The sequence below is a fragment of the Strongylocentrotus purpuratus genome, unplaced genomic scaffold (genome assembly GCF_000002235.5).
Source record: "Strongylocentrotus purpuratus isolate Spur 01 unplaced genomic scaffold, Spur_5.0 spur5_scaffold_16, whole genome shotgun sequence".
Taxonomy (NCBI): Eukaryota; Metazoa; Echinodermata; class Echinoidea; order Camarodonta; family Strongylocentrotidae; genus Strongylocentrotus; species Strongylocentrotus purpuratus.
Window position 1 is genome coordinate 16,516,232 of NW_022145601.1, and position 13,787 is coordinate 16,530,018.

At 35.4% G+C, this 13,787-nt stretch overlaps 1 protein-coding gene across 1 annotated transcript; it reads left to right on the forward strand.

Annotated features, from left to right (window-relative positions):
• The first annotated feature begins 3,352 nt into the window (after window positions 1-3,352).
• On the forward strand, window positions 3,353-11,577 carry LOC582177 (NADH dehydrogenase [ubiquinone] 1 beta subcomplex subunit 5, mitochondrial). The gene is made up of 6 exons (XM_003724024.3): window positions 3,353-3,480; window positions 4,341-4,435; window positions 6,580-6,646; window positions 7,831-7,892; window positions 8,877-8,983; window positions 10,629-11,577. Exons 1-6 carry the CDS (start codon window positions 3,369-3,371, stop codon window positions 10,741-10,743), a joined length of 558 nt encoding a protein of 185 aa, XP_003724072.1. The 5' UTR covers window positions 3,353-3,368; the 3' UTR covers window positions 10,744-11,577.
• Window positions 11,578-13,787: the final 2,210 nt, after the last annotated feature.

Consider the following 13,787-nt stretch of genomic DNA (forward strand, 5'->3'; position numbering starts at 1 on the left):
TAGCTGGAAATGAACAAAAATGATAGCATCAAAAAACTATATTTATGGACAGAGGATGGTGATATTTTTATAGGATGAATTAAAGATCAATTTTTTAATGAACATTAGTGTTAATCATGCAAGCAAAGTTTGGATTAGTCAAAATAGATCTAGCTACATGTAGTGTAGTGTTCGTTCCTACATTACAGTGCTTTCAAGTATAACAGTACCACATAATATAATTTGTGTAGAGCTTGAATTTATATATAAAATAAACCTTCAAGTTGAAAAAACATAATCTTGTTTGCTATGGGTACGAAGAGAATGACGGATAATGTAACGGAACCCAGGTCGAAGTTGGGCTTTTGCATGCCCTATTTTACTACAAGCACATACTGAAGGGGTGCCGACTAGTTTTTGTGCTCTTTGAGATTGTCTTAATGATGCAGAGCAAAATAATTTCTAGTGATTTGTACACCATAACTAAATTGATTTTTGTCTAAACTTTTTTTAAAATTTTAACTTCTAAAGTTTTTAGATGAGTAAATGAGAGGTTATAATTGGAATCTGCATCACATATAAATATTAAGAATTCATTTTCATCAGATTCAGATCCTCAGCAAATTCAAATTGTTTAACTTTATTCATTCTTTTCTATATAGTGTTTAGCTTTATATCTGTAAGATTTCAATGTGTTTGGATAAATAACTAGTTGTGCCTTTTCCTTTCCATTTTCCAATTATTTCAGGTGTGCACTAGCTATCAAATATTGAAACAAAGTATAATTTGAATGAGTAAGTCTATACAAAATCTGTGCCTTTTCCTTTCCATTTCCAAGTATTCCAGATGTGTAGTTAGAAATATTTAAACAAAGTGTACTGCTAATTTGAATGAGTAGTGTGTACTGGTATACAAAATCTGTGCCTTTTGAGTTTATTGACTGATAATACTCACAACTGGTTAATATGACATTGATTTTCTGTACATGATGAACAATGTTTTAGAAATGTTTAATAATGGTCATGTATGGAGAAATCTACCGTTTAATTTCATACTTAGTGACATGGTAATGTGAATGCTATACAAAATGGACCTGCATCAAAATAATTCCATGAAGAAAACTGAATTCTTCTGTCCCATCCTTCCACGTCAAGAAACAACAGAAGAAAACTGAAAATCCAAAGATGATGATTATAAATGTCAAATGGCATTTTAATCCATTTCATTTCCGTGTGCTGTCCATTTTTGTGAACCGTCCATGTTTGTGTACCGTCCATTTTTGTGTACCGTCCATTGCAATCTTCAGTCGTAGTACCATTACACAGAGACGCAATAATTTTCTATTTTCTATTTTTGTATCTACCGGTACATATTCATATTGTATATTGCTCTGATATTTGACTTACCGTATATTGTACATTTTATCATCGCTTCCTTTATAATATGTACATTGTAGAAAAATGAACTTTATTTTACGAGACTGTATAAGCCGATATCCCCCGTAAGTCATTTTCACAGATGTCAGGGACACATACATTTTAGGGAGTTGATGTTTTTCGCAATAATCAAAACCGGCTACTTACAGTACATGTCATGTTTGCATGAGCATGACCAGGGGGGTGTTTCACAAAGTCTTTTTCCAATGACAAATGACAAAAACCAGTGACAAATCTGATGATGACCAATCAGAAGCAAGGATTTCACTAGCTTATAACAAAAACTGTCATTTGTCATTGATAACAAGTTTTGTGAAACGGCCCAGCTTATTCTCAGGTAGTGTTCAATTTTTGACATTACAATAATTCGTAACAATTGTGAAAATGAAACCTGCTTGAAAACACCTATTTTGTTCTTGTAAAGTTTTAATACTGTATATATAACTTTTATCGGAAGCTTTCATGGTGAACCAACCTAGGTACTTGTGTGTGAAACTGATATCTTGTAGCTAGGGGAGTGGTTTTAAAGTAGACAATTTTAGTATGTACATATGAATTTATATATGTTATTTATATTGATGTATATTTCATATGTATTGTAATTTATTTGCAAGTTTATTTGTAATTTTTGTTTAATATATTATTTTTGTCATTGTTTTATGTTATAGCAATAGGAGACTTTGGTGGATGCGCTTTATAGTACCGTTTTTTATTATTACTATTATTATTCATGTAAAATATAAATATTTAAAACTGATTAGAAGAAATTGATTGTTAGATACCTTGAAATATATATCATTGATGCTGCAGCCCAGTCTACAAGGGTTTTGTAATAATTTTTTAAGAATTTGCTATAGAATCAGGAATTCTAGGATATTATTTAAGTGATTTTTATTGTTATTTAATCAGGGACAAAATATTTTAATTACAATAACAAATACAAACTTATTATCATTATAGTTAATGACAAGGGCCTGATAATCGGAATGGACAATCTCTGCAAACATCAATGAAAATTGAAATTTATATCTAACTACCGGTATATATTTCATTCTAACAAACCTTAATCTTTATTCATTTTTAGTTGTTTTATATAGTTCATATTTGCTACATTAACATTGGCTATTTTTGTAGCCCTAATTGATTTGTATTGATTACAAAATCAGTTTATATTTTGATTAAATCATGTTGCTGTATCTGTAATTTTATAATCGTAAGAATGGAGCAAATCATAAAACATGACAATTCAATGATAGTGAGATTTGTAATTCTTCATTTGTTGTCAGGATATTATGCACTTTTTTTGCTAAAACGATTGAGAGAGAGAGAGAGAGAGAGAGAGAGAGAGAGAGAGAGAGAGAGAGAGAGAGAGAGAGAGAGAGAGAGAGAGAGAGAGAGAGAGAGGGTGGGAGGGAGAGAGAGAGAAAGGAGAGAGAGATGGGGTGGAGGCGGGGGGGGGGGGGGGATGGATCAAAGGGGGTGAGGGAAGGGTGGTACAGCATGCAGCACCTTTGCCACCAATGGGATTGAGATTTCGAAATTTCAGGAAATAAATTAAAGAAGAGATATAACTTTTAATTGAGCTATTTTCCGCGAAATACGTCCCCCTCTAAAAATTGAAATTGATTTCAAATTTCATAAAGGGAGATGGAACAATAAATTGTTATTCACTTGAGGTATAGGGTCTAGACTCTAGGCAGGAAGATCAATAATAAGATGATATTGGAAAGTAAAAGCTGCAGCTGCATGGCCTGGGATTTCATAGACCTGTCCGGCAATGCGGCTTATATGCGGGGAAGAAGAAGATTTTTTTTTAAAAAACTACATCAGTGAATTGACAAGCATGCCATTCATCACTGACCCCCCCCCCCTGTACAACTTAAAAAAACAAAATTGGTATGGGGGGGGGGGGGGGCGGGGGGGGGGGCGTTAAGTGTTCTACTGTCGGACAAAATGGCGTTTGTTGGGACGAGACTGCTCTTTAGGAGCTTGCAGGTTGTGCGGCTAAATTCACCGCTTTTACGAGGGGCAGTTCCTGCCAAATGTGCCCCAAAGAATAGTCAAGGTAGGGTTTGTGATATTTTGTTGCTTTCCAAGTAATGCGGTATTGAGTTTTGAGCAACTTCAAGATGTAATGTGACTTCAAGAATTCTCGTTTTAGAATAATCAGTCCCATACATTGCCATTCGTGTTTGCCGAGTGACTATGTCCGTGCCATGCCTCCAGCTCGTTTGAATTTTCATTTCCCAAGTAGATCTCGACCTATCTAGACCTTCTGTAAAACAATCTATCGCAGTACTATATTATACGATATTTACGATGCATATTTTAATAATTTTTTATTTGATTTACGATTCGCAACATTACAAATATTTATTTGAAGATTGGCAAATTTAATTTGAAGCTTTTTTTAAATTGTGAGAAAATGAACATCTGTGAATGTTAAGTTTAACACGTTTTAGAAATCAAGTCCAAAAAGTTACACATTGTCAATTATTGCAGATAAACACCTGACCTGGCAGTGTAAAATTCAAAGTATTAAAAATTTAGTTAATGATAAATAACTCTCTTTTTCATACCCCATTCCCCCTTTGGCTTTGTCTTCCTATTATTTCTCTCTTTTTGAAATGGTGTCATTTCTTCCTGGTCCATTTTTTTATTTCCAATTTTTATCTTTCTTTTTCTTTCTCCCATCTTTTCTCACTGTCTCTCTCTTTGTATCTCTGTCTCGTCTCTTCCTGTCTATCTGTCTTTGTCCATCAATCTGCCATGCTTACTCCCTCTCTCCCCATCTCTGTCACCTGTCTGTCTTTTCTTTTGTTCTGTCTCCACTCACTCTCTCTTCTCTTTCTGTCTGTATGTAATGTCTCACTTTCTTGCTCTCTCTCTCTCTCTCTCTCTCTCTCTCTCTCTCTGTCCATGTAGCTGGAGCCCTCATCGCTAGAGGGATGGCTGGAGGGGGTGGGAAGATGTTCATCAAAGCTTCCAGATACACAGATCTACGGTTTCTCAGAGCCATGGTGAGTGATAAGCACATTCATAATCTGTTTCGTACTAAACTAATGATGTATTGGTAGGGTGTCTGATCGCGCACCCAATGTTGTGTGCTAAAACCCTTCCCATAGAGATTGTACGCTTCCCTATGTGGTCTACGTGCATTGCGCGACCATCCAAAATTGGTCAATGATTTTATGAAAAAATTTGAAATTCAAACCTTTATAACAAATGATCCTGAAGGTGAAACTCAATAAATGAGGTGTCATATGAAAGAGCAGGTTTTTCTCCATATTCCCCATCGGGGGCCACCCCCAGAATTCTAAAAATATCTTGGTCAAAATAGCGATTGAAATGTTGTTTGCATCCTAGCTCCAAAATTTGCCACTTTCCTGAGCTGCCGCCCCGCGGCTTAAGCAGGGCTAGACGTAAGGATAATATCCAGATGCTTTTTTTTTTGCTAGCCCCAAGGGATCATTTGTTATAACAGTTTGAAAATACCCTCCCACATTTTTGGAATCAGCTAATTAGGGAGGCGTGAGCTCCGCTCAGTCCAAACCATGGTTACATCGCGTAACATGTGCGCTTATAGTGAATGAAAGTATGGATGGCCGTTCCCACTATAAACCCCGGAAGTGAATACACGTTGTAGTCAATGGCAATATCGCGGAGACATCTCCGCGATATTGCCATTGACTATAACGTGCATTCACTTCCGGGTTTTTTGTGCGACGAACGCTAACCATACTAGTCAATGGCACGTGTCGCGGAGACAGCGTAGCTCAAGCTTGCAAGTCGCGCATTGGCTGAGCAACTTGCGTACGATATGCATACGCTTGCATATCGCGCGATACAGCTGTTTGGCTAAATTTAGCAAAACAACATAACTCTGCGTGTACGTCTTTTTCGTCGATTCTGAGCAAAATGCTATGAATATTTCAGCGTTTTGAAGGGGCTGTATCTTTTGATAGAAACATCGGCGACACTTGAAATTTGAAATGTATTATTCTGATTACATTTTTAATTCAAATATCAAACAAAAATGGTGAAAAACGATCCCAAATTGAAAATTGAAAAATCGTTCAGACACCCTAGTATTGGTGGGGTAGACTAGCAATGTTGCGCAAGGTTGCTTTTGAATCTTCATGAATAATGTAAGTGGCAAAGAGTAACGTCATCTGCATAAGTACAAGTTTGACCTCTTGACCTTCACTCTTTTATAAATTGTAAGCTGTGGATAAGGTGTTATTGCAATTTGTTCACATTGTCCTGGACATGTTGGTGACAACGAGGTGGAATAAATCTTGTACAATGAACATGATACCATTTAAAGGTATTACAAAGTTTTGGGATGGGGGTCATGAATTTAGTTCAAATTAACATATTGGAAGCATATGCGTTCCTACAATATACATTGAGCGTTGTCGCGGTTGAAATCGAGTCTAAAGTTATGAAATTATAAATAATAAACTCTTCATGTTGTATAGCTCCCTCTCAAGGTCAAGATAATAATTTAGCTATGAAACAATGTTTCTTGACTAAAATCGACCGATTAGCTATTCCCGTTTGGAAATTATATATCCCAACTACACATTCTGAGATTTTCATGGTCGCAGCTACCATTGTACGGCCATAGGCGCTATTTGAAATTTATCAAAATTTACCGGGAGCACCGGTAAATTTTTATATTTAATTTTTCTCGAAAACAGAAGTGTTTTAGGGGCTAATTTTTGTAGTGCTTATAATACATCCACAGGGGCATCCAAATATATCAAAATTGTAAAGATTCACTATCCACCCAATTTTCAAAATTTCCCAAAACTTTTTATTACCTTTAATGTGGAATCATCTGTAATGCTTAGAAAAAGGCTTTAAAAAAGGATATTATATGTATAAATGAGTATTTTTGAAACCTATATAAAACTGACCCTTAATAAGTTGTAAATGATACCTTTTTATTTGGAATCATCTCTGTAATGCTTGGAATATGGCTCAAAAAGGATACTAGTATGAACCGAGTATCTATGAAACCTGAATAATAATACCATTCATTTTTTGTGCCTCTTTTTTCATTTCTCTCACTTTCTCTCACTTTCTCTCAAACTCTGTCACTTCTCTTGTGCTCTCCCTCTCTCTTGTTTTCTCTCAATATTTTCTTTGATGTTTTCAGAGATACTACTTCCTGCTGACTGGAGTACCCGTAGTCATTGTGATTACCCTCATCAATGTATTTATAGGTAAGATAATAAGATTAAAGCGATAGTTGAGTTCTGTTTTCAGACCGCAAATGCCTTCAAAGTGCATGGTTATTGCTCTTATTCTTATCTATGACATTTACAGTGCCCTTTTAGAACCTAAAATTGCTATGAAGGTAATTTTAGACCCCAAAATTTATGAAATTTAGCCATATATGATCATACCAATTCAGCTCCACTTTTAAAAAAACATGGTGACCGTTAATTAATTATTTAATTAAAAATAACAATACATGAGCCAGCTAATTGTGGGTAGTATAAGCGACAAGAAAATGCCAACAAAAAAGCCAACATCGGTATTGGCTGAAATACGACGTAAAAGGCGTTAATTCGTTTTTTCAACGATTTTTTCAAATTTTTCAAAATATCTAATATTTGTGGTGGTACACAAGTATTAGAAATCGTTATATTTCAGCCGTCTCTGAACCGATTTTGATCAAACAAAGATGATTTTGTCATTTAAATATTATATTCTTTCAAATTTGACTCTCAGTTTTTCATTATCTCACAAAAAATTATTTTGTGTAGCGCCCTCTGCAACAAAACTCAACTATTGTTGAGGCATTGTTTAACAATGTTAAATCTGAGATGCATGACCCTACATGTTACCAGTGTCTGTGATATGGTGTAATATTGAAGCCCTAAAAAAAAGTGCCTCAAAAAAGTTAAAAAATCTTTGAGTGACCAGTTTTACCATACTCATTTTCCCAGGGAAAAAAATAATATTTATTTTTCGGGGGCTACTTTTCAAGCTTGCCTGCATAAAAATAACACTCTAAAATTTGTTTTGCATTGAACTCTATGCAAATTTATGGGGGCTCTTTTCTGATTTTCAGGGGCTCTTTTGGGCATTTCGGGGGCAAATTCGCCCTGAGCCCCTGTGTATTTTTTTCACTGCATTTTCCCCAGCAGACTGTAGTGTTATAAAAATGAAATTTGAATTTCCAATCATAAATATCTTGATAATCAGACAGACAGGCGATTGGTTTGTAAAAGCAATGGGATTCTTGACTGACCTAAAGGTTTATAATTATTATTGCAGCATGAGCTAAATCCAGGATTTTGTTTCAGAATCTGAGACAAAGTTACTGGATCCCTTTAATATTCCTTTTGATGTTTACCCCCCTCCTTCTCTATCAGTCTTTGTTTTTTGTTTTCATTCACAGGAGAGGCAGAGTATGCTGAGACACCTGAAGATTATGTCCCAAAGCATTGGGAACATTACAAGGTAACCACCCTGCCTTTCATTTGGTTTTGATATTATGTTTACAGGGGGGGGGGGGGTGTTTCACAAAGACTAAGATCAACGTTAAGTTGGACTTAGCTATGGCAAGCTGTTCATGCCACTTGTTCCTCTAACCATTCCCGGCATCAGTTTATCGAGGGACGTACAAATCATGTTCACAAATCTACAGAATTTACCTTTTTTGATGGTTCATTAAGTAAAGGAAAAAATATTATCTAAGGATCATAACTGAGAGACCAATTGTGAGAGCAACCAGTGGCATTAACAAGCTGCCATAATTAAGTCCAACTTAAAGTCGGTCTTAGCCTTTGTGAAACACCCCCTGGACTTGCACTGAGCAAAAAGAAATTATCACATGTATGATGTATGTATACCCAAAAATCGTTAAAGAGGAATTAATCACTATGTTGACAAAATGGTTTGACTTGCCATTTATAAAGGTTGTGAAGTTGACATATGGTAGCAGAGGTTTGAGAAAGGATGACTGTTCAAATTGACTTCCATCTGTAGGCTTCAATGTTGTTAAAAAAAAAAATTGTGCTTCCATTCAACAAATTCATAGGAAACAAAATTACATTTCATAGATGATACCAACAACAAAAAAAGCTCATACGTTTTGGATAATATTACAAATAATGACAAAATGGAAACCATTTAACATAAAATCTTAAACTCCCTCTCCCCCTAAAAAAAAAAGAAGGATATTACACACAAAAACAACAACCCACAAACAAACAAACAAACAAACAAAATAACAGGCTACTGGAAGATGTTATTTCCGATTCTTAACTGTTTTGCAAGTAGATATGGTCAATCCTCTTACATATTTCTTCCTTTCCATTGTTTATTTAATGCGCACAGTATTACAAAAAGATAAATAGGATTCACAAGAATTTTTAAAAACAATGACATTTCAATGTTGACCTTGACCTTGAATTTGACTTTGTCTTCGTCCTTTTTTTGCAGCATCCAATCACAAGGTGGCTTTCAAGATTTGTCATACCCAGTCCACAGCAGGAGTACGAGAAGATGGCTCATTTCATGGACATTGAAGGACAGAAGATAAAGGCGAGGTAAGCCTAGTCAATCCACACTCCAGATTTCTTATTCTTCCTGTAAAGTTCAATACTAAGCGGGAAGAACCTTTGCTCATGCAGGGTTTTCGCTGTGGAAGGCTCTCCCTGGAGAGAGAGAGAGACTCGTAATCGCAGATCAGTTGTAGTGTTTAGAAATATCATTAAATTGTTGTTTCATTCGGTATATAATTATTTGTGCTGTCATATTTGTATGTTTTTATCTTACTTCTGTTCCTTTTTTATATAATGCAGGTGCTTTAATTTGATCTCTTTTTATGTTTTTGTTTCACAAATGTGCCTTGAAACTTTTGATTTCAAGTGGATTTGGCGCCTTAAAAATTTCATATATTGTTAAAGGTAATACAAAGTTTTGGGAAATTTCGAAAATTGGCTGGATAGTGATTCTTTACAATTTTGATATATTTGGATGCCCCTGTGGATGTATTATAAGCACTAAAAAATTAGCCGCCAAAACACTTCTGCTTTCGAGAAAAATTGAATATTAAAATTTACCGGTGCTCCCGGTAAATTTTGATGAATTTCAAATATTGCCTACGGCCATACAATGGTAGCTGCGACCATGAAAATTTCAGAGTATGTAGTTGTGATATATAACTCCAAACGGGAATAGCCAATGGGTCGATTTTAGTCAACAAACATTGTTTTATAGCTAAATTAATATCTTGACCTTGAGAGGGAGCTGTACAAGATAAAGAGTTTGTTATTTACAATTTTATCCCTTTAGACTCGATTTAAACCGCGACAATGATCACTGAGTATTGTAGGATCGCATATGCTTCCAATATATTCATTTGAACCAAATTCATGACCCCGTATCAAAACTTTGTAATACCTTTAATATTATTACCGTATTAGATGCAAAAAAAAGAAGAATAATTAAAAAAGGAAAGGTGTGTAATAGAATGGAGCAATGTGGTTGTGGACAGCACCCTACAAGCTTATAAAATGCATCTAAAGAGCAATAGAGTTTGGAGTATTGGCAAAAAAAATTCTTAAAAAATGTGAAGTTTGAAAAAAATGCTTTTCATCCTAAGAAGAAATCACACCAAATTAATCTTACTTTGCAAAAAAAAAGTAAGAAAGAAAAAGATTATATATATACCAGTACATGACAAAGAGTATATAAATTGCATTAAAATTGGCATTTCCCACAATGTGATTCATACATCAAATTGTCTATGGTATGGCATGGTTTGTTTAATTGTAATAATTCACTAAATGACAAGCAATCGCCTCGCCAAACATAATCTAATTGTCAAGAAATATAACACAAACAATTTTTGTCATGTGAAATCGTTGTATAGTATTGCTGTAAAGAAAATGGTGATTCATGCATAGCCTAGTAATTCCATATAGAGTTATAGAACTTAATTGCTTACTCCCCAATAAGAAATCCCAATGAATAACCAATATAAGGTATTGTTACTGTAAGTTGTATATTGTGCCGATTTTTTTTTTATTGAGAGTATTATTACTATTGAATTTGAATTTGAAGCTCTTCGTACCTCAATAACTTTTCATCTACCAGAAATTTGCTCCAGAGCTAATGCATATTGAAACAAACTTCTCTTTAAAAAAAAACATAATCCCCCTTTCCCATACCCTTATATTTCTCATGCAGGAGCGAAGAACGAGAGGTCAAACGTCTGATGAGGTCAAGGGGCGAAGGTCACTGGTATTACTACCCCGTAGCGACCCCGCCCAACTGGAAGTCCCAAGAGGAGATGAAGGAATAGTGTTGAAAATTATTTCTCCGGCTAGATTGGAAAATCAATAAATTGTAAATAGGATGTTTTATGATGAAAGAGGGATTCTATTCATGATTTCATAGCATATTGAGAGAGATAGTTGTGACATGACATGTGCATATATACCAATACATGAGTGGGGTCCGAGGTTAAATCATGGAGCTGCTTTTGAATGTCTATATTGTGGACGAAAGTGAAAAGTGTGACAAAATGTGACGAAAGTTGGCAATGAAGGTTTGGTCTATTGATTGATCATAGCGAGCAAGGAGTCGCAGGGAAATGGCTATTTGTATATTCATCTCTCGGGGAAATGCAATGAATTTTTCGTACACACGACACAAGTGTAAGTACAATGACGAATACCATTGCCCTCATGAGGTAACAGAGTTTACTTCAAACATTTTCCTCTGGAAAATAATGAACAACCTCCTTTAAATTTGGTAACAAATTATTAAGACGATGAAAGGTTGCTTAATGGTACAACTTTCAGTGATAGTATTTCATTGTATAAAATTATAAATGTACATTCACAGTCAAATCTAGGGAAGCAACAACACTGCTCATATATTGATAACTTGAGTACAAGGATCTTTGTCCAACTGTTATTTTCACCATTGATGTACATGTCAAGTAGGAAAGCAGAAGAGTGCCCTCAGTTGTTCAAAGTTAGCTATTTTTCACAAACAGCACTTTTACTTTGAAGAGGGCAAATTATTCATGCCCATATTTGGCGGTTTGGAGTGAGAATGGTCATGAATATTGTCCTTTTTTTGTTATCGTTTGAGTATTGATAATAAACTTTGACTAAAATGTACACGAAAATGTGCCCAAGATGTCTATGTTCTCATGTTTTGTGGAGATTTCAAAGGTAGAATTTAATATTTTTGAAAGGCTTCTGTTTCAGTTGAATTTTAAATAATCAGTTCTATTAATTATGTTTGAATAACATATACAATAATTATAATTTTAGGATTATTTTTTATTAATGCACATGCACATCTTGTATTCACATCTATCTATCTATCTATCTAAGTATCTTCTCCCGCTTCGGAGGTTGATTGCAACATCTCTCCATTTCACTCTATCTTCTGCCATTCTGGTGCACTCTTGCAGTTTTAGTCCACTCCAGTTCTTGACATTCTCTTCCCAGTTGATTCTGGGTCTCCCTCTAGGTCTACTTCCTTCCACTCTTCCTTCCAATACACCCTTTAAGAGACTTTGGTGCCTTTTAACATGACCAAAGCATTTGATTTTTCTCTCCTTAAAGCTTATCTGCCGTAGTTTACAGGAGGGATTAGACTGCCCTGCAAGGTCACTGGACAGGTGGTTATCTCATCAACTCAGCTCTCAGTTAACATAAGAAAAAGAGGATCATGGGGGACCAATGGTCACCGATTAGGCATTGTTTGTTATGTAGAGGGCGCAAGTAGCTACAAGTAGTGCAGTGGGCCTTTAACTAATCCTACCAGTGCAATTTGTTTACACCCTGCCATGTGCAATATCTCTTTGTTGGTTTTCATTCGTTTCCAGGATATTTTCATCATTCTTCTGTAGATTCACATCAACAGATATATACTTGAATCTAAATCACCATAACGTGAATATTTCTATACCTCCTCTGTCTTGCAAGTTTTATAATTTGAGAACTACTTCACTTCAGGAGCCAAGCCACAAGGGACTGACAGTAATGCTTCATTTAAAGCCCCACTGCACTACTTATAGCTACTTGCACCCTCTATAGAGCAAACAATGCCTAATCGGTGCCTGTTGGTCCCCCATGATCCTTTTTTTTCTTATGTTAATTGAGAGCTGATTAGATGAGATAACCACCTGTCAGTGACCTTGCAGGGAGGTCTAATCCCCCTTAGCCAAACTAATACAGACAGGCTTTAAATAAGTTCATACTCCTTCCACGTTCCAATTTTAGATGTTTGAATTTTGGTTTGTGGACCAACCTGGGTACAGATTCTTGACACTGCACAATATTTCAATCACACCTGGGGGGTGTTTCACAAAGATCCTAAGATGAACTTATCTCTAAGTTGGACCTAACAAATATGGAAAGCCATTAGCATCTATGAAAATATTTGTAAAAGCTATTTTTAAAGGTATAAAATGTTGCAAGGAGATTTCATGCTCTTCATATGGAATTCATAAAAAGTCTAAATAACTTCAATTTTGGCTGTTGAATCCATTTTATTTTAAGGCTACAAATAGCTCTCCATAATTTTTAAGTCCAACTTTTAGAGTTAACTTCAACTTAGGATCTTTGTGAAACACCCCCCTGTTCATACTCCTTCCATGTTTTGCAATTCTCGGATGTTGAATAGCTAATGTATACATTTTGCAAGAAACTTCAGTGCTTTGGTGTATTCAGGCCAGATAAAGTCTAATTCTGCAAGTCTAGACCACTCCCGATCATCCACAAAAGTCACATGCATATATTGAGGGTTCAGTGACACAAAGACGTAACTCCATATTTTGCCAAAATGAGTATTTGATATCAAAATGTTCAGAAAAATGTGGGCTTTCCAGGAAACACAAGAGACTTAACTCTACCCAACACTCCATTGAAGTCAATGGCTAGTGAAACATAGACGTAACTCTTTAAGGCCCAAGTGGACCTCTATCTTCAAACCACTTTTTCTCAAAATGGAGTTACGTCTTTGTGTCACTGACACCTCGATATGAAATATTCTGATTTTCATAACTTTGACACATACATCAACACGCATGTACACGGAGAGACAGACATCCAGACAAACATCATTTATGGAATTTAAAGCATTTTATTTGAATCATCCATAATTACAGCAGTAATGAGTAGTTGTTCTACCTGTACAGAGCTTGTTGACAGATATTTAAATAAAAAATTGACAGATGTATTTTAATCTTAACTCGCAAAGAAGCTGTCTAGACTACAGAGGATAAATGCATTGCTACTTAGATAAGAATTGATATTCCAAGGAGCGTTTCACAAAGATCTGAAGTCGAACTTAACTCTAAGTTAGACTTAAACATTATGGAGAGCC